Source organism: Egretta garzetta, unplaced genomic scaffold (genome assembly GCF_000687185.1).
Source record: "Egretta garzetta isolate BGI_Z169 unplaced genomic scaffold, ASM68718v1 scaffold241, whole genome shotgun sequence".
NCBI lineage: Eukaryota > Metazoa > Chordata > Aves > Pelecaniformes > Ardeidae > Egretta > Egretta garzetta.
In genome coordinates, this window is record NW_009258675.1 from 297,623 (window position 1) to 319,419 (window position 21,797).

General features: G+C 39.2%; 1 protein-coding gene across 7 annotated transcripts in view; it reads left to right on the forward strand.

The window, feature by feature from the left end:
- CTBP1 (C-terminal binding protein 1) overlaps positions 1-19,785 on the forward strand; it is a 256,527-nt gene extending 236,742 nt beyond the window's left edge. For 6 of the 7 annotated variants that reach the window (XM_035888637.1, XM_035888639.1, XM_009648866.2 and 3 more), the window contains 5 exons: positions 2,597-2,811; positions 6,766-6,896; positions 9,073-9,200; positions 12,626-12,740; positions 18,344-19,785. In XM_035888637.1, coding sequence (XP_035744530.1) covers positions 2,597-2,811; positions 6,766-6,896; positions 9,073-9,200; positions 12,626-12,740; positions 18,344-18,530 — 776 coding nt within the window. In that variant the 3' untranslated portion in view covers positions 18,531-19,785. The remainder of the gene's footprint in view (positions 1-2,596; positions 2,812-6,765; positions 6,897-9,072; positions 9,201-12,625; positions 12,741-18,343) is intronic. The other variant, XM_009648865.2, reaches the window with a different exon arrangement.
- Positions 19,786-21,797: the final 2,012 nt, after the last annotated feature.

Here is a 21,797-nt window from a genome sequence, read left to right on the forward strand (position 1 = left end):
TGTAACAAAATGGCACTCTCCACATTTCAGTCCTCCAAGAGGGAGGAAAAATTACCCAGATTCTCCATTACTGCTGCATAGACAGGAAAGATCTGCTAAGAGAAAGCACTTTTCCTTTTCATGGAAGTCTGCAGGCAGGTCATCAACATTTCTGTGGTATCAAAGGCATTTTATAAAACTTTGTAATACCAGCATAGAATGCTCATTCTTTGCCCAGGGGCTGTCTGGGCAGTGTGACACTGTCACACTCAAATCAGGTCATTGGCAAGGTCAAGATCAGAGCCACCTACAAACTGGGAGTCTTGGGGAGGAGTAGATGGGTCAGACTGTAACAACCCAGTCTCATCGTGCTGCTGGTGTCACTGAAATGATGCATGGGCTTTGCTAGAGGTTTATATAAATCTCTAATTTCTAAAATAATAAGCTTTTGTTGCTTTCTGCTTTTTTTTGCAATTGTATGCAACATGCATTTTTTGCATTCTTCCCACACTACAGACCAAGAAGTTCATTTGATATTTTGAACTTCAGGATTTGCCTTCCCTGGAAGCAGCCATGAATATTCATAGCAATTGTATATGCTTTTAAGATAGATTTGTCTAGGTGGGATGCTTTGTGTTGTTCTGTTGTTGTTGATATGTTTGTTCTGTTGTTCTTGATATGCTGAGGTAGATTTTGAGCCACCCCTCATACCCAGGAGAGTCTTCTATAAAAGAAGTTTTTCAGGAAAGTTAAAAAATGTCATGGGTTTGTGGTTGTACTGTATTGTCGGACTGTAATTTAAAAAGGAATTGGCAAATTACATGTGTCCACCTATGTATTTGTCTTAATGACCAAGACTAAACATGAATTGTCAATTACAGAAGAGTTTTATCCCATAAAACCATTGTAGTAGGATAATTCTGGCTAGAGGTACACACGTGATTCCCAAGTGTTTCAGAAGGAAACTTTGCACACTTTGAAGAAGGCTTTGGTTTGGTAGCCTGGTTACAGTGAATGGAAAGCGTAGCTTTAACTGGAGAGTCTGTTGTAAGAGATCTCACTGTCGTGAATCCCCTCAGGTATTAGTGTTGTAAAGAGTGTAAAAAAGAACAGATGACAGAATGTTGCATGTGAAAATGAATGAAGCTGGAGTAAAAGCGATATGCTTCGTTTAAAAAAAAAATAAATTGTTTTCAATTGTGTGACTGATTCTTTGAGCTGTGAACATGCCAAAATTTGAAAATAATACAGTGTTTGAACTGAAAATTGCCTAATTCAAGTTTATAAAAAAAAAACTTGGAAAGCAAACAAATAACATGTATGGAAGTATCGAAATAAAATATTTTGAAGAGTATTTTAACTTGGTGTCCCCAAAGAAAAGCAGACAGCGCCCACCAGATTGACATACTGTTTAATATTCCAGGCACATCTGTCACTAAGCACTGCAGAAGTGCTGTGTTCAAGTTAAATGATCAACAGAAAACCTTTCTTCCTGTGGCTTCTTAAGTTTATTCTTAAGAAAAGCAGAGGGAAATCACTTCAAGCACAATTGGAAAGAGACGGGATTTCCCTGTGTTAATTGGATGCTTTTTTGAACAAGCTCAAGATGTTGCAAAAGAAAACTTGTTGACTTTTTTTTAAAATGAGATGTGAATATTATGGTGTGCCTAGTGATGCTTTTGAAATGTCTTTATCTAACATTTGTTGTACTGTTAACATGAGTATCCAGTGTGCAACCCAAAAACTGCGTTAGTTCTCATTCTTCAAAATACCTTTACTCACTAGATGTGCTCACTCACTTTTTTCCTCTGTGTTTTACTGGTCGTGTGTCAAAGGGAAATACACACCTCCCGATAGGTGTATCGTGGAGTCGTGCCCAAACAGCAACTTCAGGCACAACTCTGAGATAGGACAGCAAGGAAGGTGGAACAGAGAAAAGCTAAGGTCAATGTGAATACAAATGGTACCGCGCTCTTCTTAACTAGGTGCCATATGATGGGCTGTATTTATTCGTCATTTCGGTAGATGGATACAAAAATGTTTAGACCTTTGGATGACAGGATTCTTGCAGGTATTTTAATGCTGAAAGGATGTTATTCAAAACGAAAGAAAATGCTAGTTCAGAAAAGAGATTCCATGCATTGTGCATGGTTGAGCTTCAGAATAAACAAATTATCTTTTATTGCATCCATTTTTGAGGATTAATTTTATAGCTTTTTATTAAAGCCAGCTGGTCCGACATGGGTAAGATCAAGGCCTTGGCGGGATGTGTTCACAGGCAGTAGTGTTTTACCATAAACAGGCCCAGCAGGCAAGCCCTTGTCTTACACAGATTATTGCAGATTATGTGACATCTTCTGGCATTTCAGACCTCCGGTTGCAAAAGGTGCAAAGCCTCCTGCTTTGTTTTGAACAAGGCAATGTGAAACAGCCCAGATGTAACACTTCTGATCTTAGTGATGATTTCAAGTGGGATGGGAGCCGCCTCTTTTTTATCCTCTGCCAGTTGCTGTACGAAACAGTGTGGTTTGATATGAGCGTTTGCAATCGGGAGGAGGAGGCTACCTTACACCAGCTGTTTCACATCTGTTCTCATTGCACATTTATCTTGTTCTAGGACGTGTTGGGCAAGCAGTAGCACTACGTGCCAAAGCCTTTGGCTTCAGTGTGATTTTCTATGACCCATACCTCTCAGATGGCATGGAGCGTGCTCTGGGACTGCAGCGGGTGAGCACTTTGCAGGACCTGCTGTTCCACAGTGACTGTGTTACCCTGCACTGCAACTTGAATGAACACAATCATCATCTTATTAATGACTTCACCATAAAGCAGGTAATAACCTTTGTGGGCGCCCTCCACACCGGTGCTGGTGGCTGACACTGTATAGCGTTGATTTATGTAAACAGGTAGATTCTCATTTGAAAGAAATGTCTTTCCCTTTTGCTACTTTGAAATGAAGCAGGTTCATAACTGATTAGGACGTAGCTGGTGGCTTATGTATTGTTGATTTTATTGACGTCTTTGCTCAGTAACATTGCATCTGTAGAAATAATTTGCTTTTAATGTCGGTCAGATTTATTAAAGTTGCATTTATGTAAAAATATGCACTTCTTCTATGTCTTCTAGTAGCTACTTCCTTTACCTGTGTATTTTCAGGTAGCAATTCTGCCTTTTCACTCTTGTTCCTCAGTTTGAGTTCTTTAGATGCAATTTAAGGATTATGACTAAATGGCTCCCCCCTGTGCTCAGTCCTGATGCTTGCAGAGCGCTTCATGGATGGATTGCATTTACAGCATTGCATTATTTAGAAAAATAATGTTTCTTGGAGTTAGTACTAACCTCTCCTTAAAGTTTTAGGTAATATTAAAATAATTTCAAAATCCAGGTGTGGTAGCTGCTCCGTTATTGACTAATCTTTTAGTAAGCTTTTTCATTACACATCTAGCTTCTGACTCCAACCTCAGTGTAGGTAACAGCAAGAAATACAACATTGAGATGTAGGAACGCAGAGTGTACAGAAAAAAAACTCTAAGATATAATAGTTGATTTTGCTGCTCTTCATAGATGTAGTGTTTGTATGTGTTGGTAACAATGACAGTAGCGCTCTTTTGCAGTAAAATCATTGCTTAGCTTCTAAGAATTAGTTTGCACCTACTACTCTTGAACTTTAGAACTCAAGTAATTATTGAACCTGTTCATCAGTCATGTAGGACCATGGAAGGAAACTGATGGTATAACAGTTGTGGATTTGAGAGTTCAGGGATTTTGCAGATCCATCTCAACATGAAACCATGGTTTGGAATTTAAAACTCTAAAAAATTAAGATGTTTAAAATGCAAATCTCTAAGAGAACAGAGCCCTGTCGCTCTGCCCTGAACGTTCCCTTTTGGGGGTTGTGTGCTCAGGTACATTTAATGGTTATTACACGGTTAGATGTCTTTAAGAGCAGACATCTAGACCCAAATGGAATCACATGGAATTCGGTGGGACTGTCTGGAGGCTTAGCAGTGGTCACTCATTATACAGTGGACTGTGAAACTTGGGCCAGTGTGTCACAGGATGTTTCTGAGTGGAGGTAGATAAATGCAATGAGCTTTGGAGAGAGCTTAGTGCATGAATCAGAGAAACAAACAAAACAAAACAGGTTAAAACTGAGTGATACCATTTGAAATGAAACACATATAATAAAGTTTGTACCGGAAAGGATGTTGCAAGCATTTATCTTGCTATTTGTTATCCTTCCATGATTAAAGCAGCAATTAAAATGTTAGAAGATAGTTATTGCTTTGGATAAAAGTTTGGATGAAGCAGTCTGTATTGTAACAGCTGACGTGAAAACCATAAAGTCGTAACACCTCTGACTGCTTAGGTTGCATAGAGCAGATCTTCTGAATATGTATCAACAAGAGCAGAATAGTTTTTTTAGGCTGATGGATATTAGAGAGTTGGCCTAAAATTTTTAGAGAGCATTGCATGCCACTTTTGTCCAATACCGCATGCTCATGTAATAACCAGTTTTTAAACAAAGTACAGAGAAGTATGGTGCATCTCATTTCACAGAAGTCTCACCCTGAATTTTATTCAGAATCTGAAATGACATAACCTTAAAATGCCTTTGAAAATTTGGTGTCAGTCTTCTCTTTCAGTAGCTTTTCCCTTTAATTAGTCAGCATTCTGCTTAGCCATCATGCTTGGCCTTGTAGACCCAGAGTGGCTCAGAGAAGTGTTTCGAGCTTGTGTTTGTTGAATCCATGGTAATCAAGTGCTCTTAGGAGAAGCTGAGGTCATCTTTAGTTTTACAGATTTGAGAAAAAGACACTGCCATTTAAACACAATACATTTTTAAAGCAGCTATGCAGGTTTAGTGTAGGTGAATTTAACAGCCGTCAGCAATTCTAGCTGTACAGCTCTTTCAAGCTTCCACCCATTGTTAAGGGTCATCTCCAGCTGCATCCACCCTTGTAGTTTATCATGAGTCACGTAATTCATTCCCGCTAGAATGCGTTTATGCAGCCTTGTTCTGTTTGATTTGGACTTGTCGTAGTACTAGAGTGTTGTAAATAGTACTAAAATGAAAACTCAAGCAAGGTTATTAAGACTGGGTAGAAAATTTTAGAAGGGTTCACTTCGATTTAATTTTTCAAGTCCTTCAAAGGGCATGTAAATACACTAAGCTATACGTAAAACTCAAATTTTTTGCAAGGGCAGAGAAATAGGAAGGGTATATGAGCTCCCACAAACCTGCATGGGATGTCTGCAGAGCAGGTGGGATCATCACTTGGGTCAGCCCACCCATGCTCGTGTTGATCAAGTTCTCACAGCTGACTTAAGTAGTGGAGATGCAGTGATGGTTCCCATCACAAATGTCTTGTTGTTACTGGAGTAATTTAAGGTCATGCCACCATTTCGTCACTGTTCTAGTTCCCGAGTTAGTTAAATAAAGCTGAAAGAAGTATCCCTTAGTTCTGCTCCTGTAAGTGAGCTTTGGTTTTGCTGTACAGACCAATATAAGATAGTTCTTCTGTAAGCCCAGGAGTCTGCAAATGGGGAGAGGCAGGGCCACACCAAACCTAGTGAGCTGGCCAGTAAAAAGTGGTGGGGTTTTTTTCCTACAACCTTATTGCAAGCATATGCATGTTAATTGTTTAATATTTCCTGTGATCTCATGTAAAAAAAATTCTCATAGCTGACTTTCATCCAAACCTCCTTGTTGTTCATGAATTTGGCATTTGGAATCAGTCTTTCAGAGTAAGGATCCATTTACATAAGCTTTAGTTTGATGTGTAGGTTTCAAGCAGTTGACTTGGTGTCAAAATGTTGGGGTTTTCTTGTTCATATGGTGAGAGATGGAGTCAGTACAAAATGAGATTTTTATCATTCATCTTCACCGTGGTTCCTGCTCTTCATATGCTTACCTTCATGCACAGAAATGCTTCTGAGATTAGAAGCTGTGTTTGAGACATCTGGTAAAAGATGAAGTATTAGGGTGGCTGGAAGCAGGATGTAGTAATTTGTTTTTGTTCCGTACCATCTCTCTTATTTAAACCGCCACTTTGTTTTCAAGTTGTGGATATATTATGGTGTAAATTCCTGTACTTCTCCCCTCACAGTGTCATCTACAATGCTAATCTGCACAATGCACAGCACAGCTTCTCTCCTGGGCACACAGCGTTCTCAACCAAATTCATTTTCATGCCTTTTAATTGAATAATATAAGAATTCTTTAGACCTTTATTTGAAAAGTCTCACAGGGAGGAGGAAGCTGAAGTAACAAAAATCAATGAAACATAGATCTACTGTGTTTTGGCAACTAAAGGGAAAAGTGTTTGAAAATCCAAAAGCATTGATTTTTCTGAAAAATTCATGTAGGCTTTTGTTTGTGTGAAAGTTGAAAACCACAAAATATGAATTTGTTTAAGAATGTGCTGTAGTTTCTGTCTCATGCAATTTCACAGTGAAATAAAAAGGCATAAAATGATCTGTCACTTCCATGTGCACCGTTGTATCTTTTGATCATGTTACTGCACAATATCTGAAACAACGCTTCTATTAAAAGACACTACTTACAAGAAACAAAAGGTTATTAAGTGCTGTGAAATAGCATTTTATGTTAGAAGCATCACATTTTCTGGTACTTTCCAACGGAAAGGGAAGACAACTGTTGCAGGTTAAATCAGCTGAATAGCCTTTGTTGTAATGGATGCTTCTTTTGAGTAAAAAATAATGCCACAACGATTTTATTTCATTTATTTTTATTTCATCATTCTTGTTTTTAACTTTCCCTAGATGAGACAAGGGGCTTTCCTGGTCAACACAGCTCGAGGTGGGTTAGTAGACGAAAAAGCACTTGCACAGGCCCTGAAGGAAGGAAGGATACGAGGGGCAGCCTTAGATGTACATGAGTCAGAACCATTCAGGTGCTTTTCCTTTTCTTTTCTTTTTATTTTGTTCACTTTCTTGTTTTTAAGTCTTAGTGCATGATACAATCAACAGCAACAAGTAAATGGAGTTTTCCCCCTTTACTCCTTAGTAAAGCAACGTGAATCTGTGCAGCACTGGACTAATGCAAATGTAGATGGAACTTGTGTATGTGGTCAGAAGTGAAAAAAGTGAGATCCAAGATTTAATTCCTTAAAAAAAAATTCCAATGGGTTTATTAAGTAGAAATAGCAGGGACTAGGGTTCAAATCCTGGGCATGGCTTTGTGTCATGGCTTTGAGGGGAGTGCTCCTTTGTCATTGATGCAACTCTGGAGGCAACTAATGTTCATGTCTGAACTGGCTCTTTTAGAAGGCAAAGAGTTGAGATTTGGTGTGAGAAGTAACTACTTTATGACACCTTTCTGGAGGAAAAGACATACTTTTGTCCAGATTGTCTCTGCAGGAAAGCCATAAATGTAACAGTTTGCAAAAAAAGTTAAGATAAGGAAGGTGGTCAGAGTGCAGGTTTTGTTTTGTTTTACACTTGGTCAGGGGAGTAGTAACTCTGCTGTCTTGAGCAGAGCCAGTAGCATGAGCCTTAGTTTTTGAATGACACCGAGAAGTCCAGCATTTTAGGCAGAAATGTACCACTCCCCAGAGTGGTATTACGATACCGGCACTCCTTATCAGAAATGAGCCGGTTTGATATGTCCTTGAGTCTTGAGCCTGACTTCTGAGTTAGAGTTAGGAGAATAGACTGCTGTAGCTTAGTGCTTGTATGTGACAAGCCTTTTTCAGTTGTTCAGTCTGGGCAGGGAGAAATGTTAATTTTAGCTGGAACAATACACATAAGATTTTGAAGAGGAACAGATTCAGGACTTGAGGGCAGGTTGTAAAGACTGGAGAGAGGACAGTCTCTCTTGTATCAGTTTGAGGGGGGGGAATAGAAGCTTTAAAAAAATAGAATATTATCCTTCTAGATAGAATTTTTATATCTACTGAGACACAGTACCACATCACAAATACTTAATTTTATTTATGCATACCCTGCATTCATTTACTTCTAAATGTAGTCATTACAATGCAGTAGTGCTGTGCGAAGCCAGAGTGTAATGGCTCGAGGGACTTTCAGCTACATACATTTTTCCCAATTCAGATCTCAGATCTGCACAAGCAGACCGTTGCACCTATAGGAAGCCCCATTTACTGCATGGAGATGCCATCTGCAGAGATTCAGTTGCAGGATTACAGCCACAATTTCCTTTGGCTTCAGTGCTGCATATCTATCTGATCGCAGCATGCAACTCTTCATTCAAGAGTTCTGCCAGATATTCTGATGTTTATTGAACTACAGATGAAATCTATCACTTTATGAATTATGACCAACTCTGAAAGCACACTTTTGTCTTAAAATATTGTTCTCCTGTTGTTACAGTTGACTGTAATATTATTAAAACTGGAAATAAATAGGAGGAGCAACTTTCCATTATTTTCAGTTTCTTTACTCTGTATCTGTGATAGCACTTCTACACAGATTCATTGCTTTCCCTGAAAATCAATCTGTAAAGTAAATTTCCTTCTTTCTGTGGTGTTTCTATAAAGGAACAGGAAAGAAAAAATAGTTAAAAATCACAGGGAAAAAAACCTTGAATTATCAAAAAAAAAAAAGTTGAGGTTGCTGATGGACACACTTCTTATTTGGAAATAACTGTTAAGATTTTTTTTCTTTAAATGACTAAACGTCACATTGATGGTGACTCTTGAGAGAACAGAGCTTCGTTGGCTAGTGCAGTAAAGCTGTGATGAAATGGACAAATGGAATGACATCCTGAATTGATTTGGGTCTTGCTTTATGCATTTCTGCACCAGAATTGGAACAGCAGTGGCTGTAGTTAGCAATAAGTGCATTGGACAGAAGCTAATGTTGCTACTATACTTAGTTTCTACCCTTTGAGTCTTTGAGAGGTGATTGTTGCTTATTTATACCATGAATAGTGTATTAGATTAACTGTCAGAATTAAAAACAAGCCCATCAAGGAATAGAAATGCAATTCTTTTCTGTTGTAGAAGTTAATCTGTGTATGTACAGATCCATCTGGATCCCCTCCAGCCCCCCCTCCCCTCCCCCCGCATTATTTTTTGTCATTTGATCTTGTTTTAAATCTTCATTTAGCTTTAGTCAGGGCCCCTTGAAGGATGCACCAAACCTGATCTGTACCCCACATGCAGCCTGGTATAGTGAACAAGCCTCAATTGAGATGCGGGAAGAAGCAGCACGAGAGATCCGAAGGGCGATCACAGGTACTAAAACTCACCTTCTTAGCTCCTTCACTGCGTATTTCTTTTTAACCTTTTAAAATTCTTCAGTCTTGAAAGATGCTGAAAAGAACCAGCCATAGGTTTTGTTTACCACTTCTAATATTTGGGACATAGAAACTAGCAAATACACACTAAGTCTGTTCTCCGAAGTGGAACAGATAATTTTGGAGGTTCACTGCAATTGCAAAGAGAAGGTAGGCGCTGAAAAATAAGTACTTTTTCCATGTAACAGAAATGTACTCATATGTGAAAAATCCATCTTTTTTTGTTGTTGTCGCATGTAAATATTACCCGTTTTGATGGGTTTGACTGCAAGTCTTCAAAATATTGCTGGTATCTTTCATAGGTTTTCCTAGATGCCCCCTTATATTTGTTATGAGCAGTTCTGTTTCCTTTGTCCTTCTCTTTTTGGCTGCTTTGTATTTTCCAAAGTTCATCCAAATTTGTCTTGGAGGATGGTCTGGAATTTCAGTGTCTTTAAGGCTGTAACATTCAGAGATAAAGCATCTAGAGCTTCATGCTGTTCCTGGTAATGCCCATATCTCAAAAACTCAATCTCTATGTAAGAAAAATTTTCAGTATTTTGTTGGGAGGGTACTCTATTTTAGATGTTCCTCTCTTTCAAACATTGCTAAAGAAGTCTGGCATTTTAAAGGGCGAAGTCTCTCTGTTATATAACTACCATGTAATTGTAAACTGCTCACAGAAGAGAAAACAGTTATGTCTTGAACATGCACTGCTAATAAATAAAATGAGAAGAGTGAGCCATTTGGCATTGGTTTGAATCCCTTGTAGCCTAAAATAAAAGGAAGGATTTTCATACTGGAAAATGATTCATTAAGCACTAATGTTCTCCCTTTAGTAGGACTTTGCTGTTTCCCCCTTGGCAATATAGACTGAATGCTCTGCAGACATGAAGGGCCATCTGTGTCACCTTGAGAGTTAGCTCCGTGCCAACACGTTGCTCTGCTATACAAAAAGCGCTAGCAGTAGCCTTTCCTGTATCTTGTGCCTAAAGAGGCTGGGCAATTTAGTTTCATTTATAGCCTGTGCAGAAAGATTCTCCTCTGGATGGTGATTAAAGGCACCTCTTAAACTCCCAATCCAAATTGCCCTTTGCAGGACTATGCCTCTCTGTTTTAGAGGTTACCTAAAGAGTCTGACCATCCCTTTGCTGGAATTGCTCCTTGTGCTTACACTTCATTAAGTTGTTGTGTAACTATTGTCTGCTCCCAGATAGCTCTGGGAGAGATTGCACAAACCAGTATACCATACCTGCTTGGGGGATGATTGATGTGCAAATAAGCATTAACAGGCTAAGATCTGAAAACTGAGTAAGAGTCAGCTATACGGAGCTAGTTTTACGTTAAATATTGCGCAACAGCCCAAACATATGTGCCTGGGACAACAGACCTGTATTTTCTTAAAGTGTGTAGTTGTGCTATCAGTGATCTAAATCATTGATTTGTACTGAAGCTGTCAGCACTTTAGTGTTTGCACATGGTTTGTGGTAAGATCAAACTGAGGCCAGCATTAGGGAGGCGAGAATGACGTTGAATTGCAGTGAAACAAATGTAGGAGAGATACAGGAAGTGTGGGATAAAGCTGGATACGTGAAAGCTGTAGGGGAACACAGAGGAGAGAGGGTGTAGAGAGAGAAACTAATTGGAAAAAGGTGTACAATGAAGGAGTGCAGGCTATCATTACCATCTGATGATAAAGATACTAAGTGGTTCTGCTGTTCCCAAAAAGTCAGTGACATTGTGATGTCTAAAATAAAAATGATAAGCAGAGTCTTTAAATATATTTTTGACCATCAAAACATTCAAAGTATTAAATAAGGAGGACCACTGAAAACTTCAACAGAAGAAACAGGAAGGCAACCATGGCAAGTGAAAAGATAGTTATGAAATAAGTTTTAAATAACTAAATACTGTTTAGTAAGGGGAGACCAGTGGAACATGCCTACAGAAGTTAGCAAAGTGAAGAATGAGAGGGGCAAGGAGGAAGACATGATTGCAGTTTAAAAATACTTGAGAAGGTAACACAGAAGAAGAAAGATACTATTTATGGACAATTTTGGCAGATGTTTATATATTCAGCTAAATTTAGAAGATGATTTCTAATCAGGAGAACAGTAGGCATTCACCCATAATGGGGCATGTACCTCATCTTGTCCGATAATTGAACCAAGAAGCCCTTTCAGCTGGTGCATAGGAGACGTGGGAAGTTTTAGTGATATAAGCGCAAGTCATGGAGTAACAAGTATTTGATAGCATCCACTAGACAAAAAGCAATTCCGTGGAAAGACTTTTTTACAGCCCCATTGTGGCCAGGGTGATGGATAGAAGGAGCAGGCAAAGAGTAATGAAGTCCTGAATCAAATTTCCAGTAGGAAGTTGGAGACAAAAAAGCCTGAATTCTTTAATTATGGAGCATAGTCAGTTTTTGAAAGCATTTCTGGAGTACTATTGCCGACAGCAGCAGATGTAGACTCGGAACTCAGTTCTTTCTATCTCTGTGTGTGCAAATACACAGTAAGGTTAAACTTTAGAAAGGATACATTAAAACAGATGTCAGAAAAAACAGAGGCTCGAATTGATCTCCTGTTGAAAGAGGTGGAAGTATTCCTGTTGCCATGAAGAAAATGTGTCGTGTATCTGTTCATGTAGTTTTTTGCAGGGTTGGAGGTAGATCTGCAGAAGACAGTCAGAGGCTTGTCCAGTACGTGCTGAATCAGGTTGACAGATTTTCCAGTATCTGTGTCTTAGAACTTCAGTTGTACTTCAGAGGTTAAGCCAAAGTTTTAAAGAAACGAAGAAGGGAGTTTTCTGGTGTATTTTAATTTTTTGTAGGAATGTAGGAGATGGCTGAGGATTAATACATTATAGTACATAAATGTGAAGAGCAATTGAGATAAAGAAGAGGAAGATCAGGAAGGCAGGAAGAAAGTGTTGGTCATATTCAGGTTTATAGCAAAATTCCATTCAGAATCCTGCATTCTTCAATAAGTGTTTTTATTGCTGTTACACGTGGAAGGAAAAGGAGGAAAGTGAAATTAAAGACAGAGAGCAGGAGGCTACATTACTGAATTTGAGTAGCGGCCATGCTCTATATTCAAGTTTTAGCTTCTTGGAAAACATGAATCTTGTTGATTATGATTTTACTGAGACCCTGTATACAAAAGACAAAGAGAGACAGAGAAACAAAAGTTATGCAGAGCATTTAAGTGATTATTAAATAAATCCCAGACAAAAGGGGAGCAGCGAGGATCAAAAAGAAGCTCTGTGTGATTTTACGTAAATTTAAATATGCAAATATTTATAACTTTTTAACATAGATACATTAAGAGCATAAGGCATACAATTTTTATGGTTTTTTATTTCTTCTCCCTCACTTCATCCTAGGTCGTATTCCAGACAGTCTGAAAAACTGTGTTAACAAAGACCATTTGACTGCAGCTACGCATTGGGCCAGCATGGATCCCGTAGTTCATCCAGAGCTTAATGGTGCTGCATACAGGTAAGCGTGCTGCAGGTGTAAAAGAAATACCTCCTTAATTCAGAGGTAGGTATTCAAGAATAAATAAAAGACCTTCTTATTAATAAATTAAGTGGGTTTGGATTAGACCCCAGCTGTATTGTTTTCATAATTGTTGCATTCAGGAGAATAATCTTATTTTGCTACTTGAAGTCAGTCATGCAGTGCGTAAGTACATTTCCTTTTCTTACCTTTTTTTGCGGTTAGTAAAATCTGAACACTACACACAGGTTTTTGTATATTCAAGTAAAACAATTCTGGTTATCTCCAGTGAGTGCAGTGGAAGTTTATGTTCCTTTTGCCGAAGGTAATGATACAGCAGTAGGTTACAGCAAGACTTTCAATAATAAGCTATTGGTACGTGGTTTTGTGCCCTCACATGAGAGAACAAGTAACTGAGTGAATACAGTGGAATAGCCTGGGGTGATTATGAAAATATGTTTAAAATAGTGTTTTCTAAATTACACATTTAATTTTTAAGCAAAAGTATTTGAGGGACTTGATCTATGTATTCTCAATCAACTGTGAAGGCAGCTTTTCATAATTAATAGAAAGGGGTGATTTTTTTACATCTCGTATGTTCCTTAGTTACTCTGTTTGCTGGAGAGTCTTTCTCTGTCCCTTTATCCCTAGCAGCTGTTCTAGCAGCAGATTGTTCCTCGTAGCCAGCTTCACACCATTTTTATTTATAAGAAATACCTGCAATTTTTTGTCTTCCAGTATGGTATTTACTCATAAGTGGGATGAAAGTGGCTGAGGAAAGCTACAGACATCTGCTTCCCTCAATGCCTTTAGGGAAGGGACAGTGCGGTACTTTCATTATTTATTTTTTTTTATACCATTTTGTCTTAATCTTTCTGCTGTCCTCCTTCATACATCTTGCTTTTCTTTGCCCTTCTTCAGGAGGGCTACCCCATGCTCTTAATAGGTATAAGAACCCAGCTATGCAGTCCTGAGAAGTGAAGCAAAGTTCTCGTGTCCCGATGACTTTCTAAGAGTCTCATCAGAAAGTGATGGAGAGGTGACAGGGGGGAGCACCTCCAGCCTTTGCCGTGATCTCCTTATCAGTAACTGTAATGCAGCAAAGGAAAGGAGTAACTTTGACTTGATCAACATGTGTATACCTCACATCACGTCAAGATGTTTATTTTTCGAAAAAGTACCCCTAGCCCTAAGTATCTGAAGAAGGGGGGGTTTATTTGCTTAAATGAAAAAGTTCAAGCACGTGTGTTCTCTTCCACACAGCATGTGGTTTAATTGACTTCAGTTTGGAGTGCTCAGGCTAGAGCTGAATGCAACTGAGGCTTAAAGGCAGGTGTTGCTGAACAGGGGGTAGTAACTCCAACCCTGTCACGGCAGTTCGGAACGGGGTGGCGTGCCCACATAAAATGCAGTTGTTTGTTCTCATTTTGGGGGTCACAAGTGCAGCAGAAGCAAGCTTCACCGCTAGAAATGGATTTTAACTTAGGAATGTTTGGGGAGTTAATGATTTACAAGGTAAAGACCATATGTGTTTAATTTAAGCCGGATAAGCACAAACTGAATGCCTTTTTTAGGCATTGTTTCAGTCAGTTTTTTCAATAAAGAAACTTCATCATAAATAAATTTTGACTTGACAGTTATTTTCAAATGCAAAATAAAACTAATTTTGGGAATTTTGAGGGAGAAGTTAGTCATACAACAAATACTAAAAGCTTCTCCGTGGAGGGGTGATGGAATAGTTTGAGTGTGGGTGAAGGCAGTTACTATTTTGTGCAGTATAAAATATGTGGAACTTGAAGCTCAGGCTTTATGAAGAATTTGGTTTCAGTAGTAGTGTTTGCTGATGCTTAATTCCTACCTGGATTAAGTACAGAATTTGAGTTGACTGTGCAAAAAATAATTTTCTGTCTTTTCTTTGCAATCCAAGATGAGGTTCAGCTAGCTGAGTTCTGGAGTCTTTCACAGGCAGTATGATGTTTCAGATGTGCTAATAACTGCATCATAGTCGTGTAATTGCATTAGAAGATAAGACCCGGGATAATAATTTATATGTTAAAAAATGCAAATAAGCTCTTTCGGTGAACTGTGGTTATTTTATTCTGGATATATCATTTACTTGTATTTTGATGTAGGACAACTCTTAAATTATCAGATACTATTGCAAGCAAAGAACTTTGAGCGTTCATCAGCAGAATATAATCTAGGTCTTCTGAATATCATCGTATTCTGTGGAAAACAAAACCATTTACTATGTGAAATGCAAGATGCCCTGTCGACACAAAACGTCAAGCAAATGGGACCTATCACATGAGTGAAGATTAACAATATTCCTGAGAAGGAACTATTTGTGATAGTCTTGGTGAAGCAGTATAATATACCCTGCTTTTGTGTTATTGCTGTGTATTTGTTACTGAGCTGCCTGTTAAATAACCCCCTGTCACAGGGGGTGCAGGTTATAGGCAAAGTGAGATTTGACAGCCAGCAAACAGTGACTGTGCAATTTACAGATATGCTGATGTATCTGTCTGCCTTCTAACAGGTAGAAGATGAGAGTGTCCAGGTACTGAAGAGGTACTTGGATGAGAATAGTTAGATGGTGTAATTCAGGAGTTATTTCATCTTGAGGTATTTCACTGGTGATTTTCAGATAAGATAAAAGCGTGCAACTAAGTTTTTCAGCTCTTTTGGGACAGACTCAGCTTCTTGAACATTTTAACATAGTGAGTTCGAGGTGCTTCTGTGGTTTAAAAAATACAGGGGATTAACACAAAAATGAAAGTTGCCATTCAGTTGTAATTAAGAGGGCTACTGTATTTTTCTTCATAAATAAATACTACCCGAGGCAAGGGGAAGGAAGAGTTTGAAGTAGAAGAGGAGGTGTAACTGATCTCCCCCTTCTGCTGCTGCAAAAATTTAATTCAGAGGACATTTTACCTGGAAAATGTTTCAACTTACTGCTACCAGAGGAAAAAGGTTGGGAGCAACTTCATGAAGTGCTGGAGGGAATGTATTTGCTGGTTAAGATATAAAAGCAATAAACAGCAACATAAGGGAAGGTTACGTAGGACAGAATTGCCCATGTGTAGAGGCTGTTGAGTTTATATGTTCTCCTTTCAGAGATACAATTTGAACAACATGATAATTAAATTTAAAAGGGACAGAAATTATGAAAAGCAAAATAGCGTTAGGAGTTGTCAAGCAAAATACAGTTTCTGTAGAGGGTTATGTTATTTGTATTTTGGCTGCTGCCACTGTGTAGCTTTAGGACAAGAAAAACAATTGTAGGCCTTTTGGATGTTACTATAAAAGACTGTAGGAAGCCTGTGTCTGAGGAGAGGTGCTGGCAGGTGGAATTCCAATCCATAACTTGGTGTCTAAGAGGAATATTTTTATATGCAGAAAGAATATTTGGAGTGAAAGGAGAATAACGTATGTGTAGTTTCAACTGCTTAATGTGCTCATAGGGTAACTGATAACGCTTTTGGTCCAGCACCGTCCATTTTCATGAGGGAGACTCTGACTTGATGGACTTGATGATCTTAAAGGTCGTTTCCAACCTAGATGATTCTATGACTTCTCTTCCTGAGGGAAACGCAGCTGCAGAATTTGCTCTCTCCTTGATTTCTCCCAGCTCCAGTGTGTTGATGCTTGGGGAATATGTTGTTAGAAAGTGGAGGCTAAGTTGGAAACGGTTGCTGTGTTGGGCTTTTAAATTGAAGGTTTTGTCATGTCATGTTGTGTTTTTTGCCAAGCACCTAGAGTAACAGATAAGCTGTTTCAAAATTAAATTTGAATAAATAAAACAATACCCAGCCTGACAGTTTTCATAGGAATTGAAGCAAATTTGATTAATAAGATTCAAATTGAGGTACTGAAACAAGCAACTAATTCCATTAGCAACTGCAAATTAATTCTAAGGAACCTCTCTGGAGAAGGAATTAGCATAGGAAGCCCTGTAAATACGGGTACAGTTGGGAACAAAGTTCTGGCCTACAGGTGGTGTGATCTTTCACATCCTGGTTATCCATCCCAGATTACAGTCCCTGATATGATCCCTGGGAGTCTGTCCCAGGATGACCAGGCCAATGTATGGTATCTTCATTGTCCCTGTGCTACGTCCGATGGCCGTGCTGAGCCCCTCTGGCACAGTGTTTGCAAAAAGCAGTTCCTATGATGTTTCTGTGATGGAAGAAAAAACGAACAAATAAATGTGCTTTCATCCAGCTTTTTTCCTCCTCTTGAGTTTTGTGTAAGTTCTGCTCTGATTTTCTATCAGTTTTGAGGGAAATTAGGATGAGCAGCACAAGCATGCATTATTTTAGAAAAAATGCTGCTGAAGCGGGGTGAAATTCCCTGATGCATTCAGCATTGAACTCTGATGAGAAGAAAATAAACAACAGAATAATGTGATATTTGAAAAAAGCTTGACTAGACTACAAGTGCCTTTGCTCCCATTTAGTTCTAAGTAAATACTAGGGTAGCAAATGCCACAGTGATTAAGTCGTAGGTTTCTGTATTTAGGCTTTTAAATGGGTAACACTTGCTAGCATGCTTGGGTGAGCAGAATATAGCAGGAGAAAATGAGGGATGGTGTGCAACTTTATGATGGGGAGGGGAGGCAAAGGGCCAGTGTTCAGTGGCCAGCGTGAGATAACTTGCAAATGGGTATTGAGGTGTTTGACTAAAGAGAAAACATATTTTTGTTAGAAGTGTTGTGTGTAGCTGTTGTTTATATACAGCACTATGAAATACCAGTGTTCATCAACTGCATCTGAACTTTGGGATTGAAACAGTAGATTTGCAAGATTTTCTTCAGCCTGATAATCAGAGCCATCATAAAATCAAACTGAATCGGAGGGTGATTTTTTTGTTGAATTTGTAAAATATTTAAGCTTCGGTGTTCTTCCAGATAGAGTAAGAAATGTTTAAAACCATCCACAGTTTCTGTGTTTGCATCTCTCTTCCTTGCAGTCTGCCTAAAGCACTTGTCCTCTGTATAGCTGGTACTGGTTCTCTTCCAGACAAGCACAGTGGCAAGTTTGATGCTGAAAAAGTTACTTGGGTGGCTTGAATTTGTCATCTTAAGAGCGGTGTGGGTATGATTGCTCTTTTGGGAGGCTCTTAGAAAGCTATGACTGTGAGATTAGTTTAAAAAATGTTTTTTTCAAACCACAACAATGAAATTTCAAAACTTCTCCATGAGAATGAAGGAGGAAAAAAATTCCCAAAGATCAACATAAGGAAAAGTCAGAGAGAATAGTTCGGTATTGCACGGACCTAGCCTGGATTGCTTCTTGTTGAGGCATACTTTGAGAGGAGCAATACCAGGTTGTTTCCTTTGCTGTGCTGTCACTCGTGCTACTAAATCTGAAATCTGAAGAAACAATCTAAGAAACCTTTATTTCTCATTTGGGTAAACTGCGGCATCTTTTGCTTTATTTTGCCACATCTGCATGTGGTATCTCGTCTGGAGCTTCACCAACTGTCTGTCTCACTGGTCTGAAAACAAAAGAAGCATCTCTCTAGCTGTAGAAGGAGGCAAGGTGGGCTTTCTGGTCAGTCACCCCTTGGTTTTAACGTATGTTCTCGTTTTCTTCTCTCAGCAGGTATCCCCCGGGCGTTGTAAGTGTGGCTTCAACTGGCATACCTGCAGCAGTAGAAGGAATAGTCCCCAACCCTATGTCTTTATCACACGGCCTCCCTGCTGTAGCCCACCCGCCCCATGCTCCTTCCCCCGGCCAAACTGTCAAACCAGAAGCTGATAGAGACCACCCAAGCGACCAATTGTAGCCTATGAAAACAGCATTCCCAACATCGGAGCTTTCAACTTCAGCGTGTGGAAAACAAACAAACAAAACAAAACCCAGGATTTTGATTAAAGGCAAAACCATGAACTTACAGGAGGAGACGATTATTATTTTAGAAACTGGTCCAATATACAGTATAAAAGGAAAAGGTGGGAGACAAAAAGAAGATTTGGAAACATTTTTCCTCCGTATAAATTGTAGTTTGTCCCTGTCCAGTGGACTGATTCACTGTTTCTGTGTCCTATGGGTTCTTTGTTAAGCAAGAGAAGTTAGTAGTTAATTATATCATGAATGTACTTGTCTGTGTACAGTTTTTAGAACATTAAAAAGGGTTTGTTTGCTTAGCTGTCAACAAGGAAAAACATAAGGGAGGCATTCAACAAACCAATTTTGAGATTAAAAATCCTTTCTTTTATATTTTAACACATGCCCAAAAATGAGGCAGTTGGCAAACTTCTCAGGACAATGAATTTTTCCCATTTTTCTTTCTACGCCACACAGTGCATTGTTTTTTCTACCTGCTTGTCTTATTTTTTAGAATAATTTAGTAAACAAAAGGAAAACAGTTTCTCCTAATTTTCGCATGAATTCCCTTATTTCAAATTGAAGACAACCTTGCAAAGAGATTTTGAGGAAAAAAAAAAAAGGTTTTGTATAAACGAGCATTGTGCTTTTTGTCACCAGTTAAAGTATATATTATTGGTGGTATGCGAAAAAGGCACTAGACTACTGAAAAGTAGCAGCATTTCATTGCCTACATTGATTCCTTCCTGGTAATGTGGTAGGCTAGCAATATTTTTGGTTAAAATCATGTTTGTGACTGTAACCATTTGTATGAATTATTTTAAAGAAATAAAAATCCCAGACAAATATCATATGTGTAAAAATTTTTATTTCTAGTAACTGTTTATTCAACTTTTATTAGGTTTCTTAGCTGTAATTTTTAAACAGATGCTGTCGAGTATTTCATTTCTAGCTTTACTTTGCTCTCTGTTGTTTGTAATACTGTCTTGGAAGCCTGAAAAATAATAAAAAAAAATAATTCTTTCCATACCATTTTTCCCTTTACATTTTGTAAATGTTGATCTTTTTTCCTGTGTTTCTAATGGAGTTTGAAATTAAGATGGATTTTGATTTGTACACCGGCATCATCAGCTGCAATATGGTAACAGCATTTATGCCACCACTGTGGGCAGAGCAGAGGAGGTACAACAGCAACACAACAATAATAATAATAAACGTCTTTTGCCGAAGTCCAACATGAGAAGTGTCCATTGTTTTATTTGCTTTTGTGATGATGGAAGCGTGCAGCAGGGCGTAATTGTATTTGCTATATTGGAGGAGTTTGTTTCTTTGAGCGCAGGCAGATGTGTTTTCAAGGCAGGTTAGATTTCAGCTGGAAGCTGGTTTGGCCTTTTCTGTCCTCCTGGATAAGACATCCTTCATCCCTACGCGGTTCCAAAAAGCGAGACAAAAATTTAGCTGCTGCAAGAAGGAAATCCAGGATGGACGAAACTGACCCTGGATGTGAACCTCCTCGGTGGTCTCTTGTCTGTTTGTTCTCTGTGGATCTGAACTGGTAACTGGGCACCTAAGGTTAGTGAGCTGGTTTTATGGCATCTGTGGAAAGTTACTGCCCCCCATTCCCGCAAGGCCTCCGCTTCTGTCAGGAGGCTGCAAGTCAAGAAAGATTGAAACGTGCAGGTCTCTACCTGCTATACAAAGTGGAATTTTGTCTCCATGGAGGAGTGGAAGGTTTTTGCCTTGAACATTTAGAGCCAAAAATGTCATCCATTACAATTTATTTGATGGTAGAACCATTCCTATTCCTTCCATGAAACAAAAGAGAACACAGCCCTAAAGCTGCAAATTATCTTAGCAAAGACACTTCTTTGTGGCCAAAACCTTGCAAAAAACCAAGTGCATCTCCTGCGGTTGAAGTAGGCTTTCATATGTCATTCGTAATTCATGTTTTAAGGTGCTGCTTTGTCAGGCTGAAGAGGCTGCTTTAACATATGTAAAACAAACATTTAACATCTGTCTGCAAAGAATTGCTGACAGTCTCATTTGCAACCAAATTTCCCGAGGAAAAACGAGGGATTTTTTTTTTCCTTTTTCCTTCTCTTGCATCAGTTTGGACCTAAATAAGTAAGCCTTGTTTCCAGTGAATTGATAAATTGATGAACTAGAAATGAAGGCACCGGTACTTACTGCATGTGCATCTCGGGCTCCGTTCTGAAGCTTGCTCTCCTTCAACCGCCTGTTTTTGAGCCATCGTCTGTGCTTGCTCAGGCAAAAACTTTTCCAGGATTTGAGCCTGAAATCCTGCACTGATGGGTGTGATAGGGCATTGCCACTGTGCTGATAACGTGCGTGGTATTTTTTATGCTCGTGCTTAAAATGTATCTGCCGGTCTGACTGCTGGAGAGTAATGCCGGTTCCTGCTTCTGTTGGAGCAGAAAGGAAGAGCCACCCTGGCAATGAGAAGACTGATGGGTACTGACTTGCGGGTTATGGTCTGAAAAGCTGAATTAAAAAAATAGAAAAAAAATTAAAAGGCTTGGAGTAAACGACTAATTGGAAAAGTGTACCATAATAAACAAAGTCTATTATGCCAGACTAACGTAGATCTTTTATGGCTGCTTTTGCTGGGGAGTGGAAACGTGATCAGGTTTCCTCCGCCTGGGAAAGGATGTGCTAAATGGAGTTCAGACAGAAGAAGATGCAGTTAGTGGGAAAATAGGAAGTGGGGAAGGCAATGGCAGGAGAGGGCTGCAGATGGCCTGAGGCAGTGTTGAAAGGTGAAGGAGGAGGGAATCAAAGTGCCTGCCGCAAACAGTCGGGTGGTTTGGTGGTGGTATTTGAATTAAGGATCTTGGCCAAGAAAGAGGCCAACCATACTGAGACTGCTGCTGGCTCCCAGACTGTAGGCATCGCTGGGACGCGGGAGGCTCTGGACCCTGCACGAGAACTGGAGGGTATCAAAGAACGGGCTGTTAGAAGCTGAGAGATACCGGTGGTGCAAACGCAAAATCAGGTATTTGCAAGTGGAAACAGGAACTTGTCAGAAAAAGGAGCCGTAAGTGATTTCCCATGGTAGGACGGATGGATTCCCACTGTGGGGCGGCCGTGGGGAAGAGCAGTGTGATGGCGGATGAATCTGGTGCAGTGTTTTTCATAGGGATGAGAATAGCTCAGAGATGCTACATGGGACCTGGAGCGTTTGATGTGTTTTGGTGATGCGTTTTCG